The following is a 21,984-nucleotide window of genomic DNA, read 5'->3' as shown; positions in this document are numbered from 1 at the left end:
GTCTGCCTCACTGCAGACCTTTATCATGCCGCAATAATGTAGCTTCCTCATGTTTGAATTTCTCTTATGTGGAGCAAATACCCACCTGTAATGATAGAGGCCTCTGAAGAGGGCCTTCCTTTTTTCATACCCAGGATCTGAACAAACTGAGAAATAAAGTAGTGGCAGATAGTTATTTTACCAACTGTGTTACAGATAAAGGCTTAGGTGGAGAACTTAATGCAAGAACCAAGAGGCCTGCTAGCCAATCCCCAGAATTGGGTAGACTTCTCTATCTACCTAGTCACAGACAACCGTGGGCCTGCCCTTGGAGAAGCAGTGGCAAAAACAGGCTTCCTGCAGACAGGTGCCTCCCCAAAAGAAGAAAGATGGAGCTAAGTCAAGCATACCTCATTTATTCTTCCCCAATATACCGTTAAGACAAGTCCCTTACCTGCCTGGGGCTGAGTAAAGGAGTGGAGAAAGGTCAGGAGTTATATTAATTGAGGTCCTTCGACATGTGAGGAAATGGGAGAAGCATTTCTTCCTAACATGCCACAGTAGCCCAGAACACCAGATAACTTTGTGTAGTTGCAAATCATCAGGAGCCCACATGGTGAACTGTCAGTGTTGATGGAGGTAGAAGTAACATTTTTATTGCAGGTAACTCACATTTTATATATTAAAGAGGTGTTGCTTCCTTTAGGAAGCTTGGCTGTGCCTTAAACTCTCTGTGTGTCATCTGTCTTCCTTGTCACACCTATTTTCTTTTTCTTTAAGACTTTCTTTTTAAGTAATCTCCACACCCAACGTGGGACTTGAACTTACAACCCCGAGATCTAGAGTCGCGTGCTCTACTGGCTGAGCCAGCCAGGTGCCCCCTACACCTGTGTTCTTCACATATCTCAAAATAGTTCCTTAAAATGTTTACTTACAAATAACTTGCCGTTACCACGAAGAACATGTGGATGCATAGACTCTGCAGGAAAGGCATGACAGCCTCGTGTGCGGAGTCTGCTTCCTTGAGTTTGCATTCTGGATCTGCCATTTCCTGGCTCCAGGACTTGGAACAGGTTCCTTAATTTCTCTCAGCCTCAGTCACCTCATATGTAAATTGGGGAACAGAAGAGAAGTTTATTCTGTAGGGTTGTTGGGAGGATTCACTCACCTGCTAACGGTGACCTATTTTTTTAAGCAACATAATAAACTCATTAGTTAAACAAATTTGATGTTTTATAGTGCTGACTAAAGCGGAGGACATCATTAAAACTACCATTACAGCTTCCCATAAAACACGCCTTCGTACCATACCACACTCTGTGCTTTATTGATCTGATCCAGTAGAGGACTATTCATCTTCTAGTTTTTACTTGCATTACTGACTGATGGTGATATAATGTGGGAAAACCTTGGCCTTGGTGTTAAAATGTAGATGTGATAGATGCCGTCTCCTCTACCCACTAACTTCAGGATTTCTCCTCTCCGCAGATGGAACTTTCTGCACTACAGTCTGTGATGGCTGTGCAACAGGAAGAGCTGCAGGTGCAGGCGGCCGATCTGGAGTCCCTGACCAGGAACATACAGATAAAAGAAGACCTCATAAAGGTCTTTCAAAGCTTTTTTTTTTTTTAATTTTTTTTTTTCAACGTTTTTTTATTTATTTTTGGGACAGAGAGAGACAGAGCATGAACGGGGGAGGGGCAGAGAGAGAGGGAGACACAGAATCGGAAACAGGCTCCAGGCTCCGAGCTGTCAGCACAGAGCCTGACGCGGGGCTCGAACTCACGGACCGCGAGATCGTGACCTGGCTGAAGTCGGACGCTTAACCGACTGCGCCACCCAGGCGCCCCTCAAAGCTTTTTAAAGACCATTGGAAATGACTACAGCTCAGAATCCTGTAGGGCACCTTCAGACATTTGAATACTTTGAGTCCCCCGGCCAAGTGCTTGCTTCCTTGATGCACTGTTAGTCTGAGCCTCTTAAATATCACCATATTCTCTTTGACTTCTTTAGAGTCTCTGAGATTTCATAATGAATGTTTGTTACTTTTGTATGACTTATCAGTATTCCACTTGACAGCGTAGACTGTTTCAGGGACCTTTGCTCCTTTGCTCCTCCGCTTAATAGCATTTTTATTACTAGTTTTTTTGTTTTTTGTTTTTTGCTTTTTTACTTTTAGGACCTGCAAATGCAACTGGTTGATCCTGAAGACATACCAGCTATGGAACGCCTGACCCAAGAAGTCTTACTACTTCGGGAAAAAGTTGCTTCAGTAGAATCACAGGGTCAGGAAGCTTCAGGAAATCGAAGACAACAAGTAAGTTATTGAAATATAAACCTTATTTTTATTGTGCAATAGACAACGGAAAAGCTGTCATTCTCCATTACTTATGAAGGGGCGTTGATGGACTTTTGTAGAGAATCTGTGCTCTAAAGTTTCCTGCCTTGGTCAGTAGCAGCAACAGAGGCCCCTAACGTTTGTAGTTCCTTGGTAGCTACCACCCCATATCTGACCTTTCTTCAGTGCCAGACTTTTTAAGAAAGACCTACTTATCTATACTCCCTGTCTGCGTTATCATCTCTCTCACTAACTACTCATTTCACTCCAGTCCTAGCTTTTAACTGGAGCAGTTCACCTACACAGACCTCTGTTGTTGCACACTGTCATGGTTCACCTTCTTTGCAGCACTTATTATGGCTCACCGTGACACATGTCTGTGACCGATGGTGTCTCCTCCACCCACTAGATAGTAGGCTTATCCCTAGAACAGAGCCTGGCAATAGAAGGTGCTCAATAAATATTTATTGAATGAATGAAAATACCAGTAAGTCCTACTGTGTGTCTCCTTCTGACCTTTCCTCTCTTTTCCTTCCACTCTCTTCTCTTAGCCTCTTTCCCATGCTTCTGACTCCTCTTTCTACTTTTATCTCCCATGCTTGAAATCTACCCTATAGAGTTTTGGTTATTTGTTTTTTTTAATGTTTATTATTTATTTTTGAGAGAGAGAGACAGAGACAGAGTGCAAGCAGGGGAGGGGCAGAGAGAGAGGGAGACACAGACCCTGAAGCAGGCTTCAGCCTCTGAGCTGTTAGCACAGAGCCCGATGAGGGGCTTGAACTCACAAAGCACAAGACCATGACCTGAGCCAAAGCAGGACTCTTAACCGACTGAGCCACGTAGGCGCCCCTGCGAGATTTGATTTGAAAACTGTAAAATATAACAGAAAGCTTAAGTAGTTAGATAGTGAGTTTTATTGGTCATAGTACATGCTAGTACGTTGTTTTGGTTGCTTTCTCGGGATCCAATGTGGCTTTGTGTCTCCTGTCTCCATTTGCATATTGCTTCTTTTCCTCAGTTGCTGCTAATGCTTGAAGGGCTGGTAGATGAACGGAGTCGGCTCAATGAGGCTTTGCAAGCAGAGAGACAGCTCTATAGCAGTCTGGTGAAGTTCCATGCCCATCCAGAGAGGTAAGAGAGTGACGGCAATATATATCCTTCTATTCATCTTTAGGCACAGATACTTATGATCTCGAAGCAGGAAGAAAAAAGAGCAAAGACACTGGCACTACTGAACTTGTCATTTGTTGTGTGGATGGCTCTGAGCCTAGTGTTTAAGTCTCAAGTCAGAAATAGTCCCTATTTTCATATAGCTACACAGTGATCAAATGAGAAGACTTGTCAGATGTCTCAAATAATGCCTTGCATATAGTAAACATTCAATGTATTTTCCTTTCCTTCCTCTGTTCCATGTCCTGGTAAGGGCTGTTCTATTCCAAGAGTAAGGGTATAAAGGGTATTGATACTCACTGAGTATCATGAAAGAAAATATATTTACCGTGATGGCCGATATCAATCCAGGATCACTGCTGGCCATCACGATGAATATGCTTGCTTGTACCTCTTGATTTTTGGTCATGTATATTATAGCATTCTGGTTCATTTTCTATTATTCCCTTAATTTTTTTTCTCATTTGCCTTTGGTCCTCACCCCTTTTCTCTTTCCTAATTTTTATTATTTTACTATTCAGTTTCTTCTGGTTTGGTATTCAGTTTAAGCATTTTTTTTCTTTCTCCTTGAAGAAAATGAAAGCAGAAGAGAGGTATGATAGGACAACTTGATTGTATTAATTTCAAAAAAAATTTTTTTAACGTTTATTTTTGAGTGAGAGAGCAAGCGAGCATGAGCAGGGGAGGGGCAGAGAGAGAGGGAGACACAGAATCTGAAGTAGGCTCCTGGCTCTGAGTGGTCAGCAGAAAGCCCAACAGGGGGCTCAAACTCATGAACCACGAGATCATGACCTGAGCCTCAGTTGGACACTTAACCGACTGAGCCACCCTGGCACCCCTTGACTGTATTACTTTTTAAAGAATCTCTGGATCTTTAGTCTTTGAACTGGATTCCTTTTTAACGCTGTGTCAAGTTTGGTTAACAAATGAGAGAATACCTGGCTTTATTTTATTTTATTTTTTTAATGTTTATTTATTTTTGAGAGAGAGAGAGAGAGAGAGACCGAGCACGAGCAGAGGAGGGCCAGAGAGGGCCGAAACCGAGGCTCTGAGCTGTCAGCACAGAACCCAGCACGGTGCTCAAACTCACGAGCTGTGAGATCATGACCTGAGCTGATCGAGCCACCCAGGTGCCCCAAGAGAACACCTATCTTTAATAGCAGTCCTGTTTGCCTCAGTATTGCTTCAGTTTGCATGTAGTTTTTCCTGGTTTTGTTTTTTCAGAAACGAATACTCTTAGTCAAAAAGTGAAATTTCTTGGGGTGCCTGGGTCCCAGCTCAGTCGGTCAAGCGTCCGACTTCAGCTCAGGTCATGATCTTGTGGTTCATGAGTTCGAGCCCCGCGTCGGGCTCTGTGCTGACAGCTCAGAGCCTGAAGCCTGATTTGGATTCTGTGTCTCCCTCTGTCTGTCCCTCCTCTGCTTGTACTCTGTCTCTCTCAAAGATAAATAAACATTAAAAAAAAATTTTTTTTAAAAAGCAGAATTTCTCTTATGTTGGCTATAGAGGTGTGAGATAAGTCTTAGGAGCTATAGTTTTATGTGACATTGGCCCAGAATCTAGCATAAAGGAGCAGGCCTTGCTAATCTGTCAGCAATGAACAGTAACAGTACCAAAACAAAGACTGTGTTCGTTGATTGTGTCCTGGAGAGCATCCTTTAGAAAGTCTCACGACTCTTTGGAAGTATATGTAGACTCATTATAGTCGACAGCTAATCCATTTTCCTTCCATGTGGCGTGTTTCTCAGCTCTGAGAGAGACCGAACTCTGCAGGTGGAACTAGAAGGGGTCCAGGTGATACGTGGTCGGCTAGAAGAAGTTCTTGGAAGAAGCCTGGAGCGCTTAAGCAGGCTGGAGACCCTGGCCGCCATTGGAGGTGGGGAACTGGAAAGTGTGCGAGTTCGTCACAAGCATGCCTTCTGAGCACTGGCGGGTCAGACTGCAGCCCAGGATGGAAAACCTTGTTTGCACTAACCCGAGAGCCTTGTCTGGCTTTGGCAGAATTAAATGGTGACCTGGTAATGGTAGAACTGCTGCAAGTAGCATCAGCTACAGAGTGAAACTCGCTTTGGTCTCCCTGCGCGGCGCTGTGCAGATCTCTCTCTGAGTTGAATGGCGGAGGTTACAAAATGAATGTGCACCTTTTAAATCATTCCATTTCAGTTTTCCCACCCGTATTCACTCTTTTCCCCGGCCCCCCTCATTCCCTCTTCTCTTTCCGTGGGCCAATAAAGTTTATTCCTCCCCCGCCCTCACCGCCCATTTCATATGTACCATATCCTGTCATAAATGCATGCATGTGTATTATTTTTGCCATTCAGTCAACTCCTGCTCTTTGAGAGAGAGGATTTTTTTAATCAAATAAAAGTTTCAAGATGAAAGAGAAAAGAGAGAGATTAAATGTCCATAAGAATGACTTTGCAAAAGTGGTATAACCCTTCTCAGAAGGTAATCAAAGCCAAGTCTTGCCGTAGCCCACTGCAAGTAGTAGAAGGGTCAAGGGTCAAGCTGAAGAGCAGAGGCAAAGACCATTCAAGTGTTTACGGTGAACCTTTTCTCTGATACTGTTTCAGAGTTGATATTGAATCAAATGGATAGTGAAATTAGATTAGATGCAGATGAAATTCCATCAGTATTTTTTCTTTAAACCAAGAGTATACTATTTAGTCAGAACATTAATAAGAACGCTTCCCATGTCTTTCAGAGTCACAATTCTTTATGTAAAAAAGATAGTTTCAAATGTAATGTCCCCCTCTAAATTCAGCATCTCACTAAATAGCCTATTGCAGCCATTTGGTAGTGGCATTAGATGGAGTCCTGTGTTTTTCATGTTTTAGTGCTTATACATTACTCCATATTAAAATAATAAGCTTTGGAGTGTTTGAATAGTTTAGAAAAAAAAAATCACATATCAGGTTTTGGTCATTGTCTCAGTGCTTTCTTATGGTAGCAGGAGATGCATAAGGAAAGGGGCACTGTAGATTGTATTTCTACTATCTTAAATACCAAGAGTGTAAAAAGTAACCAGGATTTTTTGGAGCTTTGTGGGTTCAACACCCTGAGGTTTCGTATTTCTGCTGGTTGGAGGTTTCCTAGATTAGAAGCTGAGATTTTAGTTTTTAAACACAGAATTTGGTGAACAGGGACTGGAGGCTTTCCAGCATCATAAATGTGACTGCATACTCTTTCTCACCTAGGGGGCACCCAATGGTTTTTCTGTTTTCCCTCCATTTTTTACATGACACTTGTATTTCTTTCACATTCGTGGGTTGACACGAGTTGCCTTACATTCTAAATTCTGTCCAAGTCTCTGTAACCTTAGCCATGTCTGTAACAACAGTCAAACCAAAATGGACAGGGAAGAAAATGTTCTCCAGGAGAAGCACCCTGAGATGTTCTGATTAAGTATTTTGCAAAAGATTGATCGCCTTAAGCCTTTCTCTTCATGGAAATGCTTTTAAGTTTTAATGGCCTTTGGGGTGAGGGGTCATTTGAGGAAGGAGATAGGAAGTGTCAGAGGAACCATCTACTTTCTTAGTCTTCTAGTCTTTAGAGACCATCTGCACATAGCTTTTTGTAATGTTCTAGAAGTAAAGAGGGGGTAATTGAACTTATAGAAACTTAAACCCACCAAAGACTAGTCTGTCATATGATTATAACGCATTTAGGAAGTGTTTTGGTTTTTTTTTTTTTCCTTAATTTTGCTAACAGACCAAGGAAGCTTTCAAGTGTCCTGTTTAGATTCAAACATGGGTGGTTTTTGGGGTTCTAATGACTCAGTGATTACAGTAATTTCTGATAATTTCTACCCCTGCTTCTATCCCCCTCCAAGAGTAGAAATTTCCCTTGGTATCCTGAACTGTTACTAAGTGTTAGAAATATTAAAGTAGCTGGATGAATAATGAGAAACCCAACTTCCTATTGAAAAATTATCATAATAGATAAGCAGGGGAGGAAAGTAAGTGAATTCTGGTCCTGATTTGGGTCCCAAAGAGACAGACTAGTGCTATAGTTACTTTAATATTGATCCTTGGGGAACGTTTTAGAAAATTAAGTGATTTTGTGAGAAAGGGTAAATTAAGAGGTTGATTTTGCTACCATAGATATGGCTAAAATCTGCTACTAATGTCCTGGAATGAGGCTTGCAAACAGTGCTACCTGGAGAGGGGTTGCTAGTCTAACAGTTTGTGGGATAATTTGGCATCTTATTAGAGAACTCGACTCTGATGAATTTTATTCTATAACCCATAGACAGATGATGCTGTGATAGGCCACATCATTCACATAATTCTATTAAGCATGATATAAAATGATTCTATTCTCTCTTCAGGAGTACAGACCCTTTATCTTACTAGATTATTTTACCTTTGTCAGGCATTTTCAACATTACAATAATTTAATTTTTTTTTTTTTTTTTTTTTTTTTTTTGAGCGTGCACGAGCAGGGGAGAGAGGGAGGGGTGGGGGGAGAATCTTAAGCAGGCTGCATGCTCAGCGTGGAGCCCAGCTCTGGGCTCAGTCTCACAGATCTCATCAGATCATGACCTGAGCCGAAATCAAGAGTCAGAGGCTGAGCCCCACAAGAACCTTGTGCTTGAACTTAAAAAAAGAAAAAATCTTGAGAGAAAATGAATGAATTACATCCAGGCCATGATTAATTGGAAGCATACAACTTAAATTGAGTAAAGTCCATATGGATAGATTTGTTTTTTCTTACATTTTGTTTTTGAATAATAGCAAATATGCAAAGTAATGATGGTAAGAGGTCAGGGTAGATGAAGTCTATAATTTTAGAGCTGTAGAGTTGTAAAGGACCTCCAGGATTTATTTAATGAGTGAAATGGGAGTCCTTTTGATAGATACTTCCCTTAAATTCTTTTCTGTTGCAGGTTTATATTGTTGAAGTCTGATGATTATTAGTGCCTCGTATAAGTCAGCGTTTTTCTGGTGTTTCCTTCTTAGCTGTTTAGCCACATTATTTTTCTGAAAAGGCACAACTGGGCTATTTTAATATTGCCAGCCTTTGCCTTGATAGATGCACGCTTCTCCTTAATCTTACCCACCCCTCTCCCACACGCCCTTCTCTTCGCTCACTGTGGACAGCACGGTATTTTTGGTACTTCTACTTCCTTATTCATATTTTTAAAAGATTTGTCCATGTCCTTATGAACAGTAAGAGATCTATAAAGATCCAGAAAATCATGACCTGTACAGGATATTAGATTCTCACCACAAAAGTTTTCCTAGAAGGTTCTTGAGTATATCCTGCTTGTACAGTTTATACCTAAGTGACCTCTGGGCTAGGTGTACATAAAAGACCTTTCACTTTTATGCTAATTTATGCTGATTTGGTATCTGGTCCTGGGGAGTTTGGCTTTAGATTCGAAACAGTTTAAGAAAATTGGGTGTTCTGTCTTCCAGTTGAATCTGGGGTCCTCTGATTAGGGAAAGGAGAAGCAGATCAGACTACACCAAAAATTGTTCCTTCCACTGAGGAATAGAAGTTGACCTACCTACAGTCACTTCCCTTTAGACTATAAACCGTAGAGGGAAAAAAAACTTCAATAGTTCTGCTTTCCTTGAGCTAGTATTAGAAAACTCTAGTTCCTGTTTGGTAGGATAAAGTTACTGTTTTCTCTGCTTTCATGATCTTTTTATATGAAAAATTCCTAGAATCTTCACACTGGATGTCCCTGAAAAACTCAAGTTGCCTCTTCAACTAGGGCCTCAGCAGTAATTCTCCAGGTCTGCCGCCAGTGACCTGCATGGAAATGGGACAAACTGCCTAGGAAGCTAGGATGAAATATTAGAGACCCATGCCCTTAAAGTCCATCATCTATCTTGGCTCGTAGAAATGGTACCAGAGCTGGAATAAGTGCAATAGCTTTCTTTTTCAGATACTAACATCCTGTGAAATACAAACATCTCGAGTATTTTCTCTCTTTTCTCTTCAAGTTAAAACTTAGCTTTTCTTCTCCCTTTAGTAGTAAAGAACCATTTTGACTATAGAAAGAGGAGCTAGGAATATGGAGCTTGTATGGGGTAACCTGGTAATAAGAAATCAGAGGAATGAGTCCATGGGAAAATACATCAGGGTGATTTCTGTAGGATAATAGTTTCTGAGTCTTAAAACATTTTGGAATATGGATTTAAGATACCCTCTCACTAGACATTTAGAGTAATAACTTTGTTACGTAATTTTATTATAATTAGAAGACATGTTGCTTTTAAGTAGTCTGAGTGTTGACAAAAGGTAAGTCCTCAACTTCTTTCTATATAATCACATGAGCCAGGACGAGTTTCCCACATAAAAATTTTGCTTGTAATTTGCTTCCAGTGGAAGTTGGGTAGTGGTAGGGAATCACAACACGTAGAGTGGACAATGGGAATTTTACCAGGTTTCAAAAAAGAATGATTAAACTTATAAAGTGATGTACTAATTCTTTTGGCATTACTTTCCCTTTAAAATGTTGTTTAAAGTCAGATTCCAGAAATAAAAATTTTTATTTATCGTACTGTTTTCCTTTTGCTAAAGCTAGAAGGATAAAATATAGAAAGTTCAGTAAGAAAATGTTTGCTAGGAAATAATATGAAGAATAGGGGTGTTAAGTAGATGAACTAAATTGGCTTCCTTGTTCCCTTTAAAAACTCAGAATTGTCTAGCACATGCATGTAGCTAGCTTTGCCTTTGGTGTAACATTAATATGTAGTGCTTACCTTTTGCAGTTAACAAAATCATTGCTCTAAAATACCAACCTCTCAATCTGTAAACTTTAAGAGCCATGTGTGTGTACAAATATGTTTTATAAATCATGAATTTCTATCTGTTTCCATGAAGTATTCAGTTTGATAATAAAAACAGCTTTACTTTGATCACACAAAATTTTGATCCTAGGGCTGTTGAGAAAAACTGTAGTGATCTCCTAACAGTTTAAATGAAGAAGGAAGTGGCATGTTAAACAATCCAATAACTTGGCAGTAGATTATTCACAGGACTATTTTTTCACCAAAACAAGCTGTACATTTTCCTCTGGAAGTTCATTTATTCATGGCACTGTGCTGTGTTCAACTGTGTTAACATTTGTGCTGAAATGGAGAGTGTACTTTTTAAGTACGTAAGTGTTAGAATTTAGCTACTTTAGTTGAGACACAGAAAATTGTTACCGATCCAATAAAAGTATCAAAGGCCGAACAGTCACTATTTGGTTTCATTCTTGAGAAGATTTATGAGAAGTAGAGAAAGCTCATGTCTTTTTTTGTTTGTTTCCTTACAGGACAATCAGTCCCTTGATCATTATTATACTAAAATTCCAAGCCAAAGTTAAGGCTCTGGGATCAGTGAATGCTTTTGTATTTATTTAAAGGAAGGAAGAGGAAGAAACCTGGATTATTCTCGCTCAAGGAAGTGAGACTAAAGAAATAGCATTACGCTTCCCCCAGAAATGTGAAGTGAACTACTTTACCTTAAAAACTCTTTCTTGTCTCCTTGCTGAAGGAGAGCAGTAGCAAGCAGGATGGAGATTTGAGGAACCAGTTGTCATGATGGGTGGTGCTATTCCCACAAATGTTCCGGGAAAAGCCCGCTTCTTGTGTGCTTTGAGGGGGCAAAAAAGAGGCCATGAGCAGGCGGAATTCCTTAATGTTACAGAATTTTAAGTCACTGGAAAATGCTTTCTGAATAAATTACAAGCTGGAGAGCTGCTTGAGAGATGTTGCAGATTAACGACAAAGTTATGTCTTAAAGGGACTTGACCGCAGATGGCAGTTTTCTTTTCTAGCTACTTCTGTTCCAAGATCAGATCCGGAATCTGTCTAGTCCAAGCATTTTCTCAGCAGAAGCTTATGGAGGACTATATGAAATCTTACAATTTTTTTATGGTTCAGAATGGAATGGATGCAGGTGAAATGGCAGTTTGACAGGAGACCTTTTTTGTCACACAGCATCGTAATATTTAAGTCAGGGATATTTTAGCTGGTTCATGATGTGAACATGCGAGAGTTCTCGCGGTGAGCACAGGGCAGAGTGCCTAAGAGTGCAAGCGTGATGGCCCAGAGGATCTGGTCCGAGGGCCTGGCACTGAGGGCAACACCACCCCAGGGCTTAGCACCACACGCCTGCTTCTTCTGTACGGTTCTTGCTCTTTCCGTCCCCTTCCAAAATCAGATGTGACTCCTGCTATGTTCTGAGTAACTATATGGGAAATATTACTCCTTTTCTGTTGGTTGAATATAAATGGCTAAAAGGGGAAACAATAATGACTGTAGAGTAGAATTTGGGGACAACCCAGTTTTGGCTCCTTTACTGAAGAATGAAAATAACACTGTATGACCTTTCCCCTAAGGCTTATTCATACATGATGGCGTTGTAAGGCAGTTATAATGTAATAATGATGAGTCCTATTTATAAAAGACCTGTTCAAAAGAATGCATCCTACCTTGCTGCAAGTTCTGTTCTTGCGACTCTCCTATGATGCAGAGAGACCAAAAAGTATTATTTCAAACCTCCTGTTACGGGAAGCAGATAGAAGTAAGGAAGTGCAGAATAGACTCCATCAAGATCTTCCAGTTAATAACATTAGGTATAAAATTTCTCTCTGCTGATTACATTTTTGTTCTGGGGCCACCTTTTTTCAGCCCATGGATCCATGTCAGTTTACCAACAATAATACTAATATTGATTCAAGGCCATATTTATTGGGTACACACTGTATGCCAAGCACTGTTCTAAGCACTTCAAAAGCAGCAAATCCTTTGAAGTTCACTACAACTGTATGGAGTGGATATCACCATTAACCCTAAGGAAGAGGTGAAACAGTTACAGAAAGTTGTGACTTGCCTAAAGTCACATAACTAAGGACAGGAGCAGAAATCTAATCTAGATAATCAGGCTCCAGAGTCCATATTCTTATTAATTATGCCATCCTCAACTTACAAAGTTCCACAAAAATTTCAATTATTGTTTGAATGATTAAAAGAATACGTATGCATAACAATTAAATTTTCACTTAAGGATTTAAAGTATTTTAGAGGCTTTTATTTCTGTGTACTGTATCAAGCCAGATAGCTGGGAGAAAATACTTTTCTAAACCTAACGGGGAGTTTTAGGTACCACGTCCATTATATATGTGAAATATAGAGAGAAATTTGCAATTTCTCAAATTTCAGAGCCACCATCAGAGCCTCCAATAAAAAAAATGTTTAATAAAATTTCTAGTCTAACATATAAAACTTAACCTGGAGATAAAACCTGGAGAAGAAAATTAAATTTGAAGTGACAGACTCTTAGTTTTCAGGGTATGTAAAATAATTAGCAGTATGGTCGTGAATATAAGGTATAGTGCCTTTAAGTTAGAAATTTAGAGCATTCCAAGTTAGTTTGGAAGATAGTATTTTGTTGCGTTGTAAAAGCTTAGGAAAGTGTGTTCCCTCACAAAAGAGAAGTTCTTTTATCATCATTGATCGAAAAACAAAAACAAAACAGAAAGAAAGGTGTTTAGGGTAAACTTACAGGGCTCTACGTAGGATAACTTATTCCAATATTTTCTATAATTTTTTTTCACCTTTATTCCAGCCCCCCCACCCAAAGCTTTCAGCATTCTAACTCAAATTGGTAAAAGGCTGAGCAACCATTGAAGTTCCCCCAATGGAGCTAGAGCAGGCTGAGCTAGCTAAGAATAAGAAAAGGAAAACACCTATTATGTAATGGAATGTTGGGATGAAATGGGCATTCTTACTTTGTGTCCATCTAACTCCCGATGAAGTCAAAACTGTGGTATTCTGTCCCTGAATGAATTAAAGAGAAGATTACCTAAAAATGCAGATGTGGCATCAGAAAGGCTGACAAAGGTAAGTGGAGGGAAGAAAGTATGAGATAAAAGCCTTTAAGACCAGGGACAGTCACTTTTTTCTAGTCCTCCCTTACCTTACTCCTGGAACCTAGCATAGGAATCCCCTGGGGTTGTGAGGCAGCATGGCCCCATCCAAGCCACCAAGAACAATATGGAGAGGAGGACCTGAACTCCTACAGCTGAGCTTTCTTCAACCACAGGATCATTCTCTGGCCCAAAGCTCAATGTGAAAACAATGTGAAAACTATATTTTCTTAATCTGTCATTGAGTGGGACATTCCTTCTCTTTGCAGGGAAAAAAAAAAATAAAAGATTCTGATGTCTACTGTGGTACAGGGAATATTTTCCAAAATAAGCATGATAGGATTGGGATGTCCTCAAGTGAATCATCATCCCAGATTCAGTGAGTCGCCAAAGCGTAGGGGGCGTGTTCTTCCACAACCAGTATTGTGGATGACACGGTTCTGGGGCTGGTTTGAAAGATGGAGTATTGGAAATGCCTATTGTACACTGTCTGCCAGGGAATCTCCAAAAGTGCTGAGTGGTGGATATACCTCTTTGTAGGTCAGACTTTATGGTACAGGGTACAGGAACTCGGTCCAAAGTTAACGCAACATTCATGGAATGAGTCATAAGATTAAGTTGTTAGGGCAACATGCTTACTACCTTTTAATACTTTAACGAGATTGGCCTGGGTCGTTGCAAGCACTCTGGCCTGAACTTGCAGATGACAAGAGATGCAATGTAGGTGTGAACTGCTCCTGTTCACCTTATCTGCAGCGAGGGTAGTGAATGGTCACTGTTCGTGCAGAGACTTTCATCCATGGAGGTCTGAGCTCAGAAGCAGGTTCTTTGGTCTTGGAAGAAGAAACAAAAATAAATATCTAATCTGTCACCAGAAGGAATAGTGAGTTACTTCTGTCTGAAAGTCCAAAGACGTGACTTCTTGGCATAGCTCTTGTCAGGACTAGCTGTATAACCATGGACCCACCGTCTAATCTCTTTCAGGCCCAGGTTACTCAGTGGTCAGAAGAGGAGTTTTAATAGGTTGGTTGCGGAGGCGAGAACTAGATCTCAAGCTTCTCTAACTTGGGTAGGTTCTGTAAGACTTGTTCTACAGACCCAGGAAGTATCAGGGTATTTTCCTTGGTGTTAAAATGAATCAACCATCATAAATCCTCCATTTTCAGAAGAAATGAGTAATGTGGGCCACAGGTCTTAATCTAAAATTGGATGGACAGTCTCTTATTAGACAGATGTGGAGAGGAAGAAAGGCCCTAGCTCTGTTCTGTCCAATATGGCAGCCACTAGCCATGTATGGCTAGTTGAATTTTTAAATTAAAAGTTTAGTTCCTCAATCATGCTAGCCACATTGCAAGTGCTCAGTAGCCACATATGTCTGCTGTGTTGGGCAGCACATGCATAGAACTGCAGAAAGTTCTGTTGATCAACACTGTCTAAGACCTTTGCCCAGACCATGAATTTCAGCTACTTGTCCCTTATTGCAAGGCATAGATGTTTGTGTTCTAGGGTGACGGTGTTCATCTTTAAGGAATAAAAGAATGTATTATGGGGCGCCTGGGTGGCTCAGTCTGTTGATCATCCAACTCCTAATTTCTACTCAGGTCATGATCTCAACGTTTGTGAGATTGTGGTCCGCTGACATAATGGAGCCTGCTTGGGATTCTGTCTCTTCCTCTCTCTCTCTCTCTCTCTGCTCCTCCCCTGCTTGCTCGCTCGCTCTCTCTCTCTCTCTCTCTCTCAAAATAAATAAACTAAAAAAAAAAAAAAGTATTAAAACCCACTTGGACAAAGACGTATAAGAAACCCTTTAGGCAAAAGATGTTGGCATTGAACAAGAGTTTGAGAGAGATAGGGAGGTTAAAGGAAGGAATTAGGAAGCACCCAAATCATTCTGTGCCTTGAGTCTTGACTGGACTTGAGCTTCTGTAGGACATAAAGCCCCTAGAGGGGTGTTCTTCAGAGAGATTGTCACCCCATGCACAACTGATCCCAGAGATGGGAAAGTATGAGAAAAGTCGGGTGCCCTTAATCCCGAGTAAATACAGACCCTCTGAGCACTCATTAGTGGGGGAAAAGATTAGTCATGTTGGGCCCATAACTCAGAAGAGAAAGTTATTACATTGCCAGACTGGCAGGACAGAGAATAATTCAGGCTTTCTGGAAATAGGTGAGAAGGGTGATCACCCTATCTAACAGCCAGCTTCTCAGGTACAGGTCTGTGCAGTCAAAGCCATAGAAGGTTTTAAGACTTAAGTTGTATGTTAGTCCAATGCTATACTAATAGTGATAGCAAAAAAGGCTTTTCTACACATCTGGCACACTGGTCCTGCCTTCAGCCCTGCTGGCTAGGGGGTCACGCATGTGGAGAAAGAAAGAAATCAGAGGCAGGTGCAAAAAAAGTGTAATTGTAGCTGCTATCTGAAAGCCACCTGTGAAAGGAGTCACCTTTTTCTTCTGGACTCACTTCCAGGTGCAGCTGCAGGGGATGATACTGAAGATGCTAGTACCGAGTTCACCGACAGCATCGAGGAGGAGGCTGCACACAACAGCCACCAGCAGGTAAGTCCAAGTCAGGTTCTGGGTTCCCAGGGTGGAAGGCTCATAGCTCTTTGGGGTCTGGTGGTCTCCTGCAGCCCCTGCAAACCTAAAGTAAGAAGCTATCTTTTACTAAAAACCAGTTTCCAGTCTTCTGCCCCCCCCAAGCTTCCCAGCCACCTTGCCAACCCCCATCCTCACTCCACTTTTCTCTCCAATCTACTTTTATTTTTTATTTTTTACTCCTTCTATCTCTTGCTCCCACTCCCTGCCCCCTCCTTCCCACCCTTGCTCCCATGTACCATCTATAGCTTTAGCGTCAGAAGAATCTTTACATACAACAAGGCCTTGGACAGTTCCCCTCTTGGGTTTTTGTATCTGAAACACCACAGAAGACAGGGAGTCATCGGAGGGCTGATCGGGGAGGTGCAGGCCTAAGACCTGCTTCAGGAGAGTGCTCTCTGAGAACCTCCGAGAGGATCAGAATGCTTCCAAAGTAGGCATCTGTCCTGGTGAAATCTTGTTGTGCAAAAGAGAAGTCTGTTGGGCGACCAACAGACCATGCAGGTTGTGACATGCCAGTGACCAGCAGGTGACACTTCAAGAGCAAGCCCCCATCAAACCTCAGAACTTGGTACCCAAGGCTGAAACACTGTTCCCACCAACCATCAGTGAAGGTGTAAACCAGCATGTTCTCAAGCTCAAGAGTTGAATGTCCTGGACCTCAGAGATTAAGTCACCAACAGTGACCCCATGGCACTCACTGGCACTCCTCTGTGTCTCCACCTTGCCCAGTGACATTTAGCAATCACGTCTCCTAGATGGACCATGCCTCTGAGTTGTTGGGGAGAAAGTGGAACATTGGTATCTGTCCTTCTGCAGAAGTAGCTGGGCTTTTCCAGTGATGGCTTCCTTGGAGCTATTAGGAAAACTTCAGGGGACATGAGGCTTTCTGGGTTGGCCTCTATACCTCCTGTATGAGAAAAAGAGCCCACACGAGCATTCCTCACATCTCACGGAACTTGTCACAGTCTTCGGTTCTTGAGGACATGAGTAGTCCTCAAGTAGGTAGTTGTCTGAGATCCCTCATATCCTCCACACAGTTTCTTTACCTTCCACCAAGCTCCCCTTTTTGTTGCTTGAGCTGTACCTGACCCTCACGTCTCCCTCGAGATCCTGCATGAGTTCCTCTTCTCCTTTTGCTTGAACAGCTTCTTCTGAGTCCCCCTAACCAATGCTTGTGACCTGAATGATGGATACTACTGCCCCTCCAGACAGATTCCTCTGCTTCCCATGCCCTGATGTCCCTGAGGAGCTTTGGGGAGAAAAGGGGGATCTGCAAGATAAGCAGATGTCCACTCTAAGTTCGATTGGGAAGTCTGCCGGTCACTGGTGGTTATTGCTGCTGTGGACCCGATTAATTCCAGAATAAGTGAACAAGAGACACAGATGTGAAGAAAACCAGATTCTGACTAACACGGTCTAACCTACGTGTGGTAGCACAAGCCCCTTGCTCTCATTCTCAGCTGTGGGCAAACTGGTTTGTAGAGTTGTTCTTCCCAAACCTTCCTTCCTATAGCCTAGCACGCAGCAAATGACCAGACCACATTTTGAGGAGGTCAGTTCAACCCTGGAATAAACCTTTACATTGGAGCATGTATATTTCCCTTGCAACGTCTGCCCTATTACTTGGCAGCAATACTTAATAAATTATTAGTTAACAGACATTTAGATTAGGGCTTGACTCATGATAGAAAAAGTTTTATACCTGCTGGACGAAGAATGTCTTGGGTAAGCATCATTTTCTTTCCATCATCTGTCCTTCAAAATCTGTCTCCAGTTTGGGGTAGGAGGAACCTTTGTGTATGAAATCATTGTAAATTCACTTCAACTTTTCTGGGGTTTTGAGGGTGTGACTCTCCTGCTACCAAACGAATAAAGCTTCTTTTGTCATAACTGTTCTGTGTCAAGATTCTCAAAACTGTGTTTGCTGGTTTCCAGGGAAATGGTCCCTTATAATTAGTCTCTGAGTTCCTCCCTGCTGTGTCCTTGGAAGGTAAACTTTACTCAACACCAGGCTACCTTCCTACCTCAGGCATACACATCTTCCCCTAACAAGCACATCCAACTTGGTGTTCCTTCCAAGGCAAGAGCTATCTTTTGGCCACAGCAAGTTGCTTCGTTCTTATTTTTAGACTCACTCACCCCAGGAAGTCTCAGGTCTAGCTATATTGGTAATTTTCCCCAGGCATCTCCCACAAAATCCCATTCTCAAGCATATGTAAGTCTGTAAATACCTGGGAAGCACCGGTGAAATGAATCAAGTAGTGCCTTCCTTCATTTTAACTTTTGCAGTAGAAAAAAGCTAATCAAGAATCGAGATTCAAATGTGACGAAGGAGGAAAAAGTCAGTAGACTTAGTGTGAAGAATGTAAGGAAAAATTATTTTGAATGCCCTCCATGCTGTGTGAGAACTGATTTACATGGTGAGACATAATGTAATTGGGCAAAAAACAACTCATTGCAAACGAGAGATCAGACATGCATGTAGACTTCTCTGGGGTAAAAGGAAACCCCGCATACAACAAAGTTTATACCATGGAAGCATTACAACAGATGAGTTAGGAAATGGTGCGGGGTGGTGGAGGAGGAACCTGTTAGATACAACTAACGGTGGGCCTAAAGGATCCATACTACCACCCTACAGACTGGAAACCCTGGGGGTTTATTTGGGAGAAATATAGAAATATTAACTTTCCATAGATGGGAAAGGAAAACTGTTGAAAAGGCTAGATTCTGAGTCATTTTTCATGCATTTGTATTTCAATTTTACAGATAAGTTAGCCAAAGTAAGCTCCCTTTAACGTGAAAATAAGAAAACCCAAATTAGCCTGGGAACAAATCGTCTCTCTATTTTCTCATTTTTAAGGGGGAAATTAGACCAGGTGAGCCTTCAGGTCCCTCCTGGTACTGACGTTCCATGGCTCTTAACTTTCTTTTTAAGGAAACTAGGCATATTTCAGTCAGTAGAAGATAACATACATCCAGAAAGGTACTTTAAAAATAGGTGAGACATTACAGGGAGACGTTATTTTCAGGCAGAAGGAACGAACCCTTAAGTTTTAGAAAAGAATAAATGTGCCCATATTCAAAGCTGAAGGCAGTGTTTATTGAAGTTAGTTGGAAAGGGTTTACATAGAAAGGTAATATCACATAGTTTAAATGAGGGATTGAGGTCCTAAATTTTCAAAAGTGGTTTTTATCCAGTCCCCCTTTCCTGATTTTTGTCCCAAATGCTTGGTGGCACACGCGGAGATAGGCCAGTCCTAACTAAGCCCAGCAGCAGACCGTAGAGACAAATGCCAGGCTCAGAACCCTAGAAATGCCTAGGAAATGAGCAACTGTGTCCATGCACGTTTCTTCTTTCTTTTCCTTTGCAACCTCAACTGCTGTGCTGCTCACCGCCATTGCAAATGCACACTGTGAATCAGCCCCCCCCCCACACTCACAGCCTAGATTTCACCACGCTCGGTTACCAGCCAAAGTCAATGGCTCTGTGCCAAGCCAAGCAGCTCAATCATTGATCCACTTAAGCTGCTCTGGGCTCTGTTCTGTTCAATATATTTGTGACCTGAATGAAGGTATAAAGCATATGATTAACTCCACAAATCATCCCCGGTCGAGTGGCTACTCCTTGATCTCTGGAGATGCACATCAAATATTTTGAGGACTTTGACCCTTGAGAAATGATTCTGTATAGCCAGAATGAATTTACAAGTGACAAGTGGAAGTCACACTATTGACACACATAGAGGAAACAACATGACCCAGAAACAGCTGTGGGAGAGAGGTGGGAAACTGGAAGATAACAATATACCTGAAGCTGAGTAGAATCCCAGAGTGCAGTCACAGAGAGGAAAATGAAGCAGCATGACACTGGGATGTATTAATATTGGACAAATGTACAAGAAATCCTTGCACTAAAATAGTCATACACTGAGTAGGTTGTCATACTCAGGTTTTGGTTTCTACACTTTTAAAAGCCTAGGGAAAACTGGAGAGGAACAATAAGAAAGTCTTCAAGTTAAAACAATTCTCCTTTGAGGAAAAACTATATAACCTGCTTGAGTTGACACACTGAAGAGTAACTTCAAAAAGATCCTCAAAAAACAGAAAGGTGTTGGGGTGCCTGGGTGACTCAATCAATGGAGCGTCCGACTTTGGCTCAGGGCATGATCTCGTGGTTCGTGGGTTCAAGCCCCGCGTTGGGCTCTGTGCTGACAGCTCAGATTTGGATTTGAGCCTGCTTTGGATTCTGTGTCTCCCTCTCTCTCTCTCTGCCCTTACCCTGCTCATGCTCTGTCTTTCTGCCTCTCAAAAGTAAATAAACATTAAAAAAAATTTTTTTAATAGAAAGGTGTGCTGAAATTATTTCCACCTTGTTTCCTTCTCACGAGCTTAGATTTGTAGAGAGTTTGGCTGGCAGCATCAGCACCAGGATAATAGCACGTGACATTGGCTGCTGGGCAGGTGGCCTCACTAACTTCTCCATCGTTGGAGGGTGTGGTTCTCCTGCTGCTCGTGAAATTAAGCTTCTGTTTTACCCGTAGCTGAGTGCTTTCCGACTTAGTCATCCTTTTTAGAGTCTTAGGTACAGACATGGCCTTCGGCTTTGAGTGCTGGTGTCTCAAGCTGTGCTCTTTGCAGTTGAGGACTCCAATGTTGGGAAGTCAGGGAAGCTTCCTGACTTGTGAGAAGACTTTCCTCGCTCTGTCCCACGGAGAGGGAACAATCACAGCATCCACGCTCTCCAGTCCTGTTTACACCTCATGTGTTGGCATTTGCTTTTATTTATGAAGTGCTTGTGTCTTTTCCTCACCTACCTCTGGATGCTGCTCTTCCTGCCCATGGCACTAATTCTCCCCACTCTCCTGGTGTCTTCCCCACCCAAACCAGTGCCCAGGACCCTTATGGCTGAGGAAGTCCTTAGGGGGAGCTTGTTTTAGGGCCGTCTTTTTTGTCCCCACTAAAGGCTGCCTTTGCAATCTGATGTTCCTTTGGGATCCCCCTTCATGACCTAACTTCTTTAAATTATGCTTTCCTTTCAGCTCATCAAGGTGGCTTTGGAGAAAAGCCTGGCAGCTGCAGAGACCCAGAACATATGTCTTCCCCCTCCTTCCTCGACAGGAGGGGATGGTAACAGGGGTCTTCAGGAGGAAATGCTCCACCTGAGGGCTGAGATCCACCAGCACTTAGAGGAGAAAAGAAGAGCTGAGGGGGAACTGAAAGAGCTAAAGGCTCAAATTGAGGAAGCAGGATTCTCCTCTGTGGCCCACATCAGGTAGGACACCCCCCAGAGAAGGAGAGCCTGCGGTGGAGAGGCCACCAGAGCCAAGGAGCTCACCTTGCTGCAGCCAAGCATTTGTGCTTAGGGCTTTTGGGCCCACAGCCCAAGCTCCATGCACGAATGGCTCAAATTCTTTATGGAAGAGTTAATAATATTGGATAGTAGTGATTATCAATAATTACCATTCAAATTATTTAAATGTGGTCTTAATTCAATATAATAATGCCCATTATTAGCCATACAGTCACAAGTGAAAACCTCCCAGTTGTATGACAGGCATTGCTCTTTGGAACTGACTGGATCATATGAGGAATCTCCTGCTACCCACGATGCTTCACTATTACATGCAGGGCAGAATGGTCTGTGGAGGAGAGTTTATACAGGGGCCCCTTCATCCCCACGCAGCTCTCCCTCAGCAGTGTAAATCCTTAAATCATGGAATAGCAATTTTAATCATCTCTGCTGTTTTGTTAGCTTTACAAAAGTGGCAGATAGCTGATTCACTGGCTAGATGGGCCACTCTGTTTTTAACGGTGTTTTTTCAAAAGATGCTCCAGGATCGTGCCAATGATGTACAGCTAATCCTTTCATTCATTCGCCCCTGAGGGTCATAATCCTCGTGTCCTGTTGTTTAGAACACGGCGGTGCAAATCTAACTCATGCCCTACTGTTTCCCTATTATGTGCCACTTAAACATCCCTGAGTCCTCAAATGATATTAGTGCCAAAGAGGACCTTGGCATCT

General features: G+C 42.0%; 1 protein-coding gene across 24 annotated transcripts in view; it reads left to right on the top strand.

Annotated features, from left to right (window-relative positions):
* Positions 1 to 21,984, top strand: part of PDE4DIP (phosphodiesterase 4D interacting protein) — a 219,141-nt gene that overhangs the window by 162,207 nt on the left and 34,950 nt on the right. For 23 of the 24 annotated variants that reach the window (XM_019458032.2, XM_019458046.2, XM_019458038.2 and 20 more), the window contains 6 exons: positions 1,468 to 1,584; positions 2,159 to 2,296; positions 3,336 to 3,448; positions 5,236 to 5,363; positions 15,829 to 15,917; positions 21,002 to 21,234. In XM_019458032.2, the coding sequence (XP_019313577.2) occupies positions 1,468 to 1,584; positions 2,159 to 2,296; positions 3,336 to 3,448; positions 5,236 to 5,363; positions 15,829 to 15,917; positions 21,002 to 21,234 (818 nt within the window). Of the gene's footprint in view, positions 1 to 1,467; positions 1,585 to 2,158; positions 2,297 to 3,335; positions 3,449 to 5,235; positions 5,364 to 15,828; positions 15,918 to 16,204; positions 17,850 to 21,001; positions 21,235 to 21,984 lie in introns of those variants that run through there. The other variant, XM_053890562.1, reaches the window with a different exon arrangement.

This window comes from Panthera pardus, unplaced genomic scaffold (genome assembly GCF_024362965.1).
Source record: "Panthera pardus isolate Hobbes unplaced genomic scaffold, ASM2436296v1 HiC_scaffold_11, whole genome shotgun sequence".
NCBI lineage: Eukaryota > Metazoa > Chordata > Mammalia > Carnivora > Felidae > Panthera > Panthera pardus.
Note: the sequence above shows the minus strand (reverse complement) of the source record. Positions and strands in the feature narration are given on the sequence as shown.